The 12,796-nt window shown below is 47.8% G+C and overlaps 1 protein-coding gene across 1 annotated transcript in view; it reads left to right on the forward strand.

The window, feature by feature from the left end:
• The window catches only part of LOC147917145 (uncharacterized protein C3orf20-like), a 38,265-nt gene extending 25,670 nt beyond the window's left edge, over positions 1-12,595 (forward strand). Inside the window, exons 6-9 of the mRNA XM_087431692.1 lie at positions 3,601-3,732; positions 8,905-9,025; positions 10,418-10,496; positions 11,954-12,595. Of these exons, the coding sequence (XP_087287818.1) occupies positions 3,601-3,732; positions 8,905-9,025; positions 10,418-10,496; positions 11,954-12,134 (513 nt within the window). The 3' untranslated portion in view covers positions 12,135-12,595. The remainder of the gene's footprint in view (positions 1-3,600; positions 3,733-8,904; positions 9,026-10,417; positions 10,497-11,953) is intronic.
• The last annotated feature ends 201 nt before the right edge of the window (positions 12,596-12,796 follow it).

Below are 12,796 nucleotides of genomic sequence, written 5' to 3' on the forward strand. Positions count from 1 at the left end.
ATGTTGTCTTGGAGGCTGCAGTGGCCAGTTTGTTTTTACCCAGATATTTACCATTTCCAGTGTTTTTCCTTCCTCTCTGAAAATCTGAAGTTCCCTCTGTACCATTTCTCTTCAGCCTGAAGAACTTCCTTTAGCATTTCTTGAAGTGCAAATCTGCTGGCAACAAATTCTCTTTTTTCTTTCATGTGAAGAATGTCTTTATGAAAGGATGTTTTTGCTGGATATGGAATTCTGGGTTGACTGCTTTTCTGGGTTTTTTTCTTCCAACATTTGACAGATGTTGTTCCACTATGTCTGTCCTGCATGGTGTATGATGAGGAGTCTGTAGTTATTCAAATCATTGTTCATTTTCATTAGCTGCTTTCAAGATTTTCTCTTTTCCTTGGTTTTCTAAGTGTGACTGTGAGGTGTCTGGGTGTGGTAGTCTTCATATTTATTCTGTTAGGGGTTTACTGAGCTTCTTGAATCTGTAAATTCGCGTCTTTTACCAAATTTGAGAAGTTTTCTGCCATTATTTTAGAGGAAAAAAGTGCTCCAATTTCTGTCCTTTTCTCCTGAGATTCCAATTACATGCATTTTAAGGCGTTTAGTATTATCCTCAAGGTTCTTGAGCCTCTGTTCTTTTTTTGTTGTTCAAATGTTTTCTCTTCTCGGATTGGATAACTTGTGTGGATCTATCTCCAAGTTCACTGACTTCACTCTCTCATCTCCATTCTGGTATTTTGCTAATTCCATGAAATTTTTTAATTTCAAATATATATTTTTAGGTCTAGAATTTCCATTTAGTTCTTTTTATAGTTTCTATTTCCCTGCTGAGGTTTGCTATTTTTTCATTCATTACAAGTATATTTTCTTTTGCCTCATCAAGTAGGGTTAAATTAGCTGCTTTAAATTCCTTGTCTGATCATTTCAACATGTGGAACATATCAGACAGGATTGGGTATCAGTTGCTTTGAGAACGGCTCATGCCTCACTGGTTTTTCACGTGTTGAGTAGTTTTGGATTGCTGACATTGTGACTGTTAGGTTGTGGAGTTTCTGATTTCTGATGTATTTCTGTGAAGAGTGTTGATGTTTTTGTTTTAACAGGCAATGGGCTTGGTTAGATGCACACCACATCTTGGTCTCGCCTGCAGTGGGCAGCAGCTCCAATCTCAGTTCCAGTGTTTTGTTTTCTTAGCTGTAAGCTGTCTTGCCTTTGCCCTGCTCGTGCATGGTTCAGGATCGGGCAGAGATGTGGACAGTTTACAGATAGAATCTGGAGCTCTATTTCTCTGGTTCTGTCCCTTCTGGAATTCTCTCCTTCCTTTTCTGTAACTAGAGTTGCCCTAGGTTCTGTCCTCCAGTTCTTTGAGCTAGAAAGATGGTGGTGTTTTGGCCGTGACTGTGGCCTGCCTTCAGACTACAGCTGTAAACTGGAAACTCATCCCATGCTGGTCCTTTCTTTTAAGTTTTGACTTTTCAAAATGTGCCTGCCTTTGTTACTCTTCAGAGCCATTGGGTTGCTTTTTTCAAGTTCTGTGGGAGAGTCAGCCTGTTAGGAGCTGACTCAGCTATGTTGGAAGCATAACTAGCTGGTTAGTTTTTAAGCTGAGGGCTGGCGTACTCGGTCCAGCATTTGTGTGGAAGGTCAACTAGAGAGGGAAAGATCAGTGGGTGGGCTAGTAGAAAGACTAGTTAGGGAGTTACTAGCCAGACCTCACGTGATGAAGGGTAGTAACAATATTTTTTAAAGGAGCCTTTTCAGGAAAAGAATTCGATGGCATTCAGGCATGGGCTATAGTGGATAAATGAGAGGAGGAGGGAATTATAGATGACTCCTCAATGGAGTGTGTCTGGATAGAAATAGAGAAGTTTCTGAGAGGGTCAGAGATCAATGTGGTTTTAGACATGCTGCTTGGGCACAGTGGCCATATCTCTCTGGGCTGTTGTGACATAATCCTCACGTAGGATGAGAGATTGAGATGATGGATATATGTGACTGGGCTGGCTCATGAGCTTCTGAGACAACGAGCAGTGACTGAGTTTCTAGAGCACCGATATTTTGGGCAGTGGGGAGAGGAAGAGAACCCAGCCATGGAGTAGGGATAATAAAAAACAGCTGCACCATGCTAAGCCCTTGTCATGATTTATGCCATAAAATCTGCTCAGCACCCTAAGAGAAGGATTCTGTACTTGTCCCCAGGCCCAGAGAAGCTAACTGACTTGCCTAACATTGCCCAACTGATAAGTGGCAACGCTAGCATTTGAACCCTGTCCAACCACAGGACTTGAGCTCCCAACCTCTATACTACACTCTCTAGAAGGAGAACTGGAGAGGGTAGGGTTTCTCTTAAGTGAGCGTGATCTACAAGTTGTGAAGATGTCAAAAACCTTGGCAAGAAGACAGTTATGGATCACATGTTTTCAGGGTGCTGGAGGGGACAAGCATCCAGACCGTCGAGTATGAGGAAAGGGCTCAGGGGTGAGGAAGTTGAGTGTTGATCTTTGGGCCAGCAAGAAGGAAATGGAAAGAGCGGAATGGAGCGTGTCTTCTTAGTTCAGAGGAGTCCCCAGGTGCATCTATGTTCAGGGACTTTGAAGACAGAAGGAAGAATTGCCACGCAGCAGTGTAGGGCTGTAGACTCCTAGGCCCTTGGGTAGGGCCACTGCATAAATAACTCTCTACACACATGAACCGTCCAGGGCCTTACGTGTGAGTTGCTCTGCCATGTCCTGACAATATCTGCTCATGTTTGGTATGGGCCTTTATGGCTCGAAGCCACTTCCATAATCTTGATCTCTTTTGAACCTAATACTAGCCTTTCAACTACTTCCTACTGAAGAACTTGAGCTTCAGAGAGTCTCAATGGCTTGCTAACAGGAGGCAGAACTGGGAGTCACCCCTAGACCACACAGTTCTCAGTACGGAGTGAGTTGCTACAAGGGCATCTCACCCTCCCCGTGTTCCTATCTGGGGCTGCTACATAGGACATCCCCACCCTTTTGGAAGTGGTAAGAAAAGGTGGCTCCTTTGGTTCCTCCTCAGGGGAAGACGAGCCACTATTTGGTGACTGTAGGGGAGGGGCCTGAACAAGTGTGGCTTGGCCCCTGCTGGGTTCCCTTTTGCCACCTGCCCACCCCTCTGCCGAGGGGTGTGTTCTGGAACCCCTGCCGTGTGGTCAGCTTCCCAAGGCAGCTCTGCATGCTGTAGAGCAAGGCTCGTAGTCTTGCTGGTCTACCCAGACCTGGTGCCTGGGTAGACACGTCATCTGATTCAGGGATGGTGCTGGCTTCTGACCCAGATTGCCTCCCCATCCAGCTCTCGCAGCACTGAAGCTGATTCACCTGCCAGACGCCTGGGTCTCTTGCACAGTTGGTTCCTAGCTTGGGATAGAAAGGGAAGAGGCTAGGGTAAGAAGGCATCAGTTACTTTTTTCTGCTAATCCCCCAAAGAAAGGCTGGAATTCTTCTGTTTTCTCCATGAAAGCTAAATTCCAACATAAGAAGTGGAAAGCCAAGCCCCGAGCCAAGAGGAGTTTTGTTGTTTGTGGTGGATCAGGAAGGGATGGCTGAGACAATAGAAGCAGGGGTCCGTGATTACTGGTTTCTTCGCCTGCAGGTGAATGAGCAAATGAAGCTAACGGTGCTGGGGCAGGACTCCATCGTGGTCACCTTCACCTCCATGAAACAAACAGTTAGAGTAACTGTGTCGGCCAACGGCTGTCCACATGGGATACCACATTATAAAAAGGTAAGGCGAGCAGGTCAGGCGCCCAGGCCTGAGCCCCAGGCATCTCGTCGTCGGTTTCCACTCCACGTCTCAATGCCTTTGCTCCTCTTACCTTCCCACCCCGTGCAAGGCCCTGCCTCTTTCTCTGCCTAGTGGACTCTTACTCATCATTCACCGTCTGACCTTAGCACCACCTTCTCTGTGAAACTTCTATCCATGAGTAGTCTTTCACTTGTGCCAGAATCCAATGCAGACTGGCTTAAGCATGAAAAGAGTCTGTATTGGCTGAGTACACTGAAAAGTCTGTTGATAGGCAGCTTCAGGCATGGCTGGATCCAGGCCCTCAAATGATTCCATCAGATCTTCCCATCTCTTGGCTCTGCTTTCCTCTTTGTTGGCTTCATTCTCAGGGAGTTTCTCTCCTTAGGGTGACAAGATGGTCACGAGCATCTCTGAGATCATTATTCTACCAGCTTTGGTTTCCCCAGGAGAAGGAGGGCTTCTCTTTCCTGAGTGTTCCAGTAGAAGTACAAACACCAACATGATTGACTCTATTGGCTGCCCATGCTTGAAATGTTTCCTGTAGCCAGGAGTGTGTGTTGCTCTCAGTGGTGAGGCTGAGTGTCATGTCCTTCCTGGAAACCAGCAGGTACAGTCAGCCCCAGGTGTACCAGCTGGGCAAAGGATGAGGCAGGAGTGTTTTCCCAAAGGAATATCATAGTGCTGTTATCAGAAGAGGGAGAGATGATACTGGACAGAATAACTACCAATGGGTGTTGATGACCCTCCCACCACCCCCTTTCCCATCCCAGGTAGAGGCCACCTCTCCCTCTGCTCGGCCCTCGCAGCCGTGACTCACCTCTGTTCTAGCACTCATTTACTTACAAGCCAGTCTTCTCCACCAAATTGGGAATTCCGTGTGATTCCTACTGATGTCTGTTGTCCCAGGCCCAGCATAAAGACTGCTTCTAATTAAGTCCTTACTAAATATTTGTTGGGTGGGTGAGAAAACTGGGGACTGGGAACTCAGTTCTTCCATTCACGAGATCCTGCTGTGTGCCTGGTGTCAAGTCAACATCGTGGAGAGAGATGGAGAGGATGAAGGGGACACAGTCCCTGATCCTCGAGGAGTTTATAGTCTAGAAGCGAGCAGTTGACATACACCATGACCCTGGGGTGACCAAGGCCTCATGGATGGAGTAGGCCACTTGCATGGCACACAGGGCGCTTAGCTGGGATTGGCTCACTCTGGAAGGCTCCATGAAAGAGGAGCAGGGGGACCACACCTTCCGGTTTGCCCGGGGCCTGTCCTGGTGTATAGCTGTCAGCCTGGAGGAATTGTGAACAGCACCCCCTTTTGCTCTCCAAAGTGTCCTGGTTTCGATGATCAGTTATATGGTCGTCCTGAGCAAGAGGCTCTCGTGCCGAGGGAGCATTTGCCGCCACATGCCACAGGCTCACAGACGCACAGAGCTCCCCTAAGGAGCAGCCAGCTCGCACTTTACAGAGGGACACGGGCGACAGGCATTGTTAGGGATCCGAGTTATCTGAACCTGAACAGAGAACACCTTTGTTTCTCCTGGAGGAAAGCGTTGCACCTGTTTTTTCCACCGCATTTTCATTTCAGCAGCATTTCGACTTCATTAATTCATTAATTAATTCAGTAAACGTGTATTAGCACCTGCACTGTGCCGAGATGGCTGCTGGGGGTGTAGAAATGAAAGACGTCTCTCCCTATAGTCTCTGAAATACTCTGAGTCTCGTGGAAGGGGCAAAAGCATCAGCACCAGTTGTAATCCAGCTAGATTGGTGTGGTGCACCAGAGAGGCCACCGTGGGGGCTGCTGGGCTGCAGGGACAGAGAGTGTTTGTGAAAGGGGTCTCTTAGGAGCACCCAGGACGCCCAGATGCCTTGACGTCAGCCTGCACTCACTCATTACTTCAAAGAGCAAAATCATCCCAGGATTTTGAGTCCATCTGGGCTGAGCTGAATGATCACACTTCTTGGTGAGTCCATCCTGTCCATTTGGTTCCATACTCTTACTCTAAAAACCATTGTTAAGGGGCTAAGTATGTACGAGGTCCCATGTCTACGTGTCTTGAAAACCTCTTTCAGACTGTGTAAAAAAACGAGAGTTTATTTTTCTTATCAAAGGCAATCGATATTAGAAAATTATTTGTTCCCATAAAATTGCAGTAATGCTTCATTTTCTTGGCAGCCTCTTACCTGTCATCGCTGAAGTTTGGAACACAGCTAAGAACCAGAACATAAGCAAATAAAGACCCTCGTGAACAGCCGAGAGAAACTGCTCTAAGTCCGTGTACCAAACCTGCCCTCTGGGCCTAGGAAAGCCCCTCAGTAATTCAAGCCTTATTTTTTCTGACCTAAACGCAACCTTAGCAAGCTAGAGCTAGAAGTGCAGAGCTGTGCTGTCCAGTGTGGTAGCCATGAGTCGCAAATGGCCGTTGAGCACTTGTATTATGACAAGTCAGAATGGAGAGGGCAGAAAGTGAAAATACGCACTGCATTTCAAAGACTCGGTAGAAAAGAGGATGTAAAATTTCTCTTTTTTTTTTTTATTTTGTGAGGAAGATCAGCCCTGAGCTAATAACAACCATGCTAATCCTCCTCTTTTGGCTGAGGAAGACCGGCTCTGAGCTAATATCTATTGCCAATCCTCCTCCTTTTTTCTCCCCAAAGCCCCAGTAGATAGTTGTATGTCATAGTTGCGCATCCTTCTAGTTGCTGTATGCAGCACGTGGCCTCAGCGTGGCCACAGAAGCAGTGCGTTGGTGGGGCCCCGAAATCTGAACCCGGGTCGCCAGCAGCGGAGCGTGTGCACTTAACCGCTAAGCCACGGGGCCGGCCCTAAAATTTCTCATTAATCGTTTATTTTGATCTATGTTGAAATACTAATATTTTCATATATTGGGTTAGATAAATGTCATTAGAATTAATTTCACCTTTTAAGGACGTTTTTACTGTGGTTGCAGGAACGTTTAAAGCTGTGTATGTAGCTTGCGTTATATTTCTGCTGGACAGTGCGGGTCTAGAAGGTGGAGTCTCCATAAGTGGAGCTCCCAGAGGCAGTCTGACAGTGCGGTAGAGGCTGGAAAGTTATTTCTTTAAAAGGACATCGTAACTCAAAAAGCATAACTGTCTTGGGGACGTTTAGCATAGGGATAAACAGACCAGCACATTAACACAGCTTCTGAACACAATACTGCGTTCTAGACGATAGTCACTGATGTTGACTGAGAAGACTGACTTGCCAAAAAAGGTCAAGGTCGTAACCCCTTCTGCTTGAGAATGCAGGGAGGTGTGATATGTATTACAAATTTCTAGCTAGATTAACAACGACAAATGAAGAAAGATCAGATTTATTGTAGGTAACAGGATTTCCGAATGTTAGCTGCCAGGTTAAGCATCTTGGAATATTTTGACATGAACTCTCGAGACTCAGGAATTGGCTCATCTTAGAGTCTTGGACCACGAGAGCTACAAGGAGCTCCGGAGGAAATTTGCTGAATGTAGGAGGTGGCAGAGAGCCTAGGCTAGGAAGAGGCCACAGGGCCTTGGGCTAGTCTCTCTTCTTTCTGGGCCTCAGTTTCCCCATCCATAGAGTGATGTGTAAGGGCCCACCCTAGCTTTCACACGCTCCCGTCCTGGGACTTGCACAGTCTGCTTCGTGTCATCCTGTGTGTGTGTTCAGGGCTGGTGATCACTCGTGGCAGTCTAGGAAAGCTGAGAGTGGGGGGTAGGGTGGCCTCCTCTCTCAAAGTCCCTGTCACTGGGAAGCTTGTTAAATGGCTTCCCCAGACACCCATCACCCTGGACGGAGCCACAGATCAGAGTGACAGGCAGAATGGCAGTCTCAGCTTTTATGGCCCTGCGGTCAGGCTCCTCGCTAAATATTTCTATCAAGGCAGCACTTTGGAAGGGAGGCGACACCTCAGTTTAAATGCTTTATTAGCTCAGAGTGCTGCCTCAGATCATTTTTGGAAGCAGGCTGGATACAAATTACAAAGAAATAAATAAATTTAGCCCAGAGGCTGCAGCGGGGGCCAACAGTCGGAAGTGGTTGAGGCTTCACGATTAACTGGGGTGTCCTTTACAGAAGTCCTGCCTGTGGGCCGGGAAGGACACGTGGCCGCCTGCATTGTTCTTTAGAAAATCTGTCCACTGTCCACCCCACTCTCTCTCCACCTGAGGCTTTAATTCCACAGAAGAAAACTTTTTTCACCCCTCCTGTCTGTTAACTGGGAGATATAAAAGCATGGTTCCTGCCTTCAAGGGGCTAACCAAGTTTAGAGATAAAGAAAGTGAAAAATGACCAGGACCCAGGGCAGAAAGGACAGAAATGGGCCGATGCTCAAGTTTTAGCACACGCAGCGATGGCTGCTGGCTGGGGAAATGAGTGAGGGCTTCCTGGAGAAGTCAGACCTTGACTGCAGTGAACTCTGGGATCTGAGCCTGGTTCTGCAGGACCATTGACATGCTCCCGCAGAGGGAGGGGTTGAACTGCAGGAACTGCCGTCCCACAGGGAGCGCCAGAGCCAGAATGCCCTTCAGAGCAACCCCAAATTGAGGCGGGCGGCCTGGGCCTTGTGCCCCACAGGGATCAGTCACTCTGTGTAACCTTGTCTGAGGGCGGTTTCTCAGCTGAGATTCTCTGGCAGCTGGAGGGATGAAGGGGATTCTGGAGGATGCATACAGAGGGGGACTGGCAGCAACGGCTCTGGAGAGGCCTTTGTCCGTCCAGTTATTCGTTCATGCAATGAGCATTTATTGAGCACCTTCTGAGGACATGACAGGCCCTCAGACACAGAGGAGACCGAGACCCGGTCCCAGTCCTCTAGGAGCTTAGTCTAGCTGGGAGACAGGCTCAAATGCCTGCATTTCCTTCATCAAGGACAGACTTCTGTCTTCAGGCTGTGTAGAGAGCATGATGGGGGTCCAAGGCAAGGAACAGCTCTGCCCAGCAGGATCGGGAAGACCCCCAAGGAGGGGACGTTTGCATGAGGTTGGGCCAGTGTGCAGGCATTCGCTGGGCTGAGGGGGGAGAGGTGTGTGCCAAGCAGAGGGGACAGCACAGCCTCCAAACTGGAGCAAGACCCGGTTGTCGCTGGGCTGGGCAGACAGCCCCTGGCAGGGCGGGTGACCATGCCCCCCTTCCCCTTGGCGTCTCCCCAGGTGAAGCACAGAATCAACAGGGATGAGGAATGGTGTGCGCTGAACCGGTCCGTGGTGTACACCAAGAAGCAGTTTCAGAAGACACTGTCCCGGTTCATAAATTATATCTTGCTGGCAGCAGGTAAGGGGACAGAAAGGTGGGTGATGGCCTGGCCGATGGCACCCCAAATCCTGGGTCACCTACAAGTCGCCTCCAAGGACAGCTCTTGACCACCCCAGGGAGGTGGGCGTGGCAGGATGATTTCCCCATTGGTAGATGGGACGATGAGGCTCAGAGTGCTGAGGGGACTTGCTCGAGGCCACACAGCTAATAATGGCGACCTCGACCAACTTCCGTGTCTGAGTGCTCTCCCGTGTGTCTTCAACGTCTCCGTGTGATGGTCCTGTTTTCCTGGGCCTCTCATCATCTTTCGTATCTCTCTCTGTCCCTCCCCCACACCTAGGGCCCCTTTCAGCTCCCTCTCCCGTACTGTCCCGTCAGCTGTTTGCAGCCCCCATTCCTCTCTCCTCATTGTGGAAGATCTCAGCAGAAGAGAAAAAAGTAGCCACCTCACCAGGCTGTCCCTCTTAGGCCCACAGAGCTCCCCTGGGGCTTGTGTGGGTGGCCTTGCAACCCCCTCCCACGTCTGGGCTCTCCTCCTCACTGCTGGTGGGCCTGGAGACAAAGGAACATTGACCCCCACTCCATGCCACCCCCTGGCTGGGCGTGGAGAGGCTGTGTTGCCCCCACAGCCCCCCTGGGGGTTTCTCTGCATCCCTAGAAGACCTCAGTTCATCTGTGCCCTTCTTCCAGGAAGCCTTCCCTGACTCCCCCAGCAGAAAGGGTCACACTCTCCTCTGGGCTCCCACAGCACTTTATACATATTCTAATTATAAATCTTACTGCCTCGCATTGTAAGTATTTCTTTGTTTGCCCATCCCCCTTGTTCCCCCACTAGAAGTTCCCAGAGGCAGGGAACCCGGTTTTGGGTTGTCTCTGTATGCACAGCACTCAGCATTCAATAAAGGGTAAGTGAACGAAGGAATACGAGGTCCTTGGCCTTAGAAGTTTTCTAGTCTAGTAGTGAAAGCAAAACAAGAATATAAATAAATACAACAAAGAAAGTAGATGGAGGCGACTTAAATTTGGAGACACAGGGAACAGCATTCTCAGAGAAGGGAACAGCGTGGACGCGTGGTGTACCCAGCCTCTACATTGGGTGCTATGGAGGACACAAAAGTGAGTGAAACACAGGCCCTTTGGGAGAGGAGGGATCTAAGCTGGGTGTTGAGGAATGAGTAGAAATGAGATTGACTCATTCTTACATTTAGCCAGCATTTACTGATCACTAACTGTAGTAGGGTTGGAGCACTGTGCCAGATGACAGAGGGGAGGCAGCCCGGCAGGAAAATCTGCACAAGTCAGGAGTGGAAAGGGAGATGAGCGGAAGGGGCGCCACTGTGCAGAGCCTCACAGCAGGGCAGGGAAGGCCCGGCCACAAGGGAGGGTGACAGCAGTGTCTTCTGTTAACAGGCCTGAGAGAAATCAGCCGACCCAGGCCCACTCAAAGGAAGACCATCGTGAGTGAAGCCAAAGCCGCGGTCACACCCAGGTGGGCTTGTGCCTTTGTTTCTTCCAGCTTCCCCGTGTCAGACTCTGTGATGGGGAGTAGACACCCAATGGTGACCAGAACAACTGAGGCCTCTCCCTCTTGGAGCCAAAATTCTAGGGGTGGGGAAAGATAGAAGAGAAACACATGAACAGCTGAATCATTTTAGAGAGTGCAAGGGCTGGGAAAAAAATAGACTGGGGTAATGGGGTAGAGCAGAGGTTGGCAAACTGCGGCCGAGGGCCACATCTGGCCCCGCTGCCTGCCTTCTTTGTGGGCAAGCTAAGAATGGTTTTTACTCTCTTAAATATTTGGGGAAGAAAAAAATCAAAAGAAGAATTTTTCATGACAATGTGAAATGATATGAAATTATGTCAGGATCCATAAGTAAGGTTTTATTGGAACACAGCCACACCCACTCATTTACATATTGTCTGTAGCTGCTCTCCTGCTAGGATGGCAATGTCCAGTGGTTGTGACCGAGACCTTCTGGCCTGCAAAGATGAGAATATTCACTCTCTGGCCTTTTGTAGGAAGTGTTGACCAATCCCAGGGATGGAGAGTGACTGAGAAGAGGGAGGAGCGGGATGTGCTGCGTTAAGTGCACGGGTCGGGGAAGCAGTTCTGAGGAGATGGCAGTTTACTGGAGACCTGAAGAATGAGAAATAGGCAGCCACAAAGACGGGTGGGAGGGAACACAGACAGAGGGCAGAGCAAGCACAAAGGCCCTGAGACAAGAACCAGTTCGATGCGTGTGAGGGAAAGTAAGACCCGTGTGGCCAGAGCATCGTGAAGGGGGAGAGTGATGCACACTGAGGACAGGGAGTAACAAGCCAGATCAAGTGGGCTTCTTAGTGTCACAGGAAGCCATTCCGTAACTACAAGACAGGAAGTGACATCATCTGATTTATGGGGTTTTATTTTTAACTTTTTAAAATAGATAAAATATATATCTTTTATATTTTAACTTTAAATATGTATAAAATACAGAAAAATGAACAAATCCTAAGTGGATAGCTCAATGGGTGGCACAAGGTGACGTACCCGTATAGGGTATGGTGGTTATAGGTGTCATACCCTATAACCAAGTCAAGAAGTGGACCCTTACCAGCTCCTTAGAAGTGCCCTCTTGTCCCCTCCCCATCCCGCACCCCCGCCTCCTCCCCAAAGGGAAGATTTCTAACGTAGATGAGTTGTTATTTTTAACTTTATTTGAGTGGAACTCTCCGGTGTGTATTGTTTGGTGTCCACCTTCTCTTGCTGGACGTTATCGTTGTGAGATTTATCCATGGTGTTGCTTATAACAGCAGATTGCTCATTTTCGTTGCTCTATGACAATCTATTGTATGAGTACACTAAAAATTGTACATTCTAACGTTGAGGGATGTTTGGGTGTTTACAGTGTGGGTAATGAAAAACTGTGCTGCTGTTAGCAGATGTCTTATTTCTGGTTGATGTAGGCCTGGGTGTGGAACTGCTGTCATGGAGCGTGTGCACGTTCAGCTCCTAGTTGAGACTGTCCGTTTTCCCACACGGTGGTGTCAAGTTCCACTCCCACCAGCAGTGCACGTGGGTTCCAGTGGCTCCACATCCTCACCAGTGCTCGACATTGTCCGTCATTTGAATATAGCCATTCTATGACGACGAAATGGTGTTTCATTAGCATTTTCCTGGTGACTACGGAGGTTGAGCACCCTTTCAACTGTTCGTTGACCATTTTGGATATGCTCTCTGGCAAAATGCCTGCTCAGTTCTCCTGTCCATTTTTGTTCTGTTTGTTTGCCTTTTCTTGCTTTATATTCTGGAGTTCTTTATATATCATGGATACAAGACTTTCGTCATTAATGTGTGTTGCAAATGATTCTCCCACTTTTAGTCTGGTAATGGTGTTTATTGATGAATAGAAGTTGTTAAATTTAGTCTTATTTTCAATCTTTTTCTTTATAATTAGCTTTTGTATCCTGTTTAAGAACTTTCCTGTCTGTGATTGTTTCAAACAACATGATGATGTTTCCCAAAGTTGCATTCTAGTAGTTTTTTTTAACTTTTAGCTTTATATCTATCCTCCACTTGGAAATGATTTCTGTGTATGACGTGAAGTAGGGGCCAAATTTTATTTTTGTATATATTGTATATATTTTTAAAATTTATATATTTAATATTTTTATTAATTTATAAATGTTACTGCATATGTCTGAGATATATATATATATGTGTATATCTGATCCAGTGCCACCTATTGAATAGACTGTAATTTTCCCTCAGCTCTTTGGTGGAAACTGCCATAAATCAAGGGGCCCTAT

The sequence above is a fragment of the Ceratotherium simum genome, chromosome 5 (genome assembly GCF_057802395.1).
Source record: "Ceratotherium simum simum isolate JZ-2026a chromosome 5, ASM5780239v1, whole genome shotgun sequence".
Taxonomy (NCBI): domain Eukaryota; kingdom Metazoa; phylum Chordata; class Mammalia; order Perissodactyla; family Rhinocerotidae; genus Ceratotherium; species Ceratotherium simum.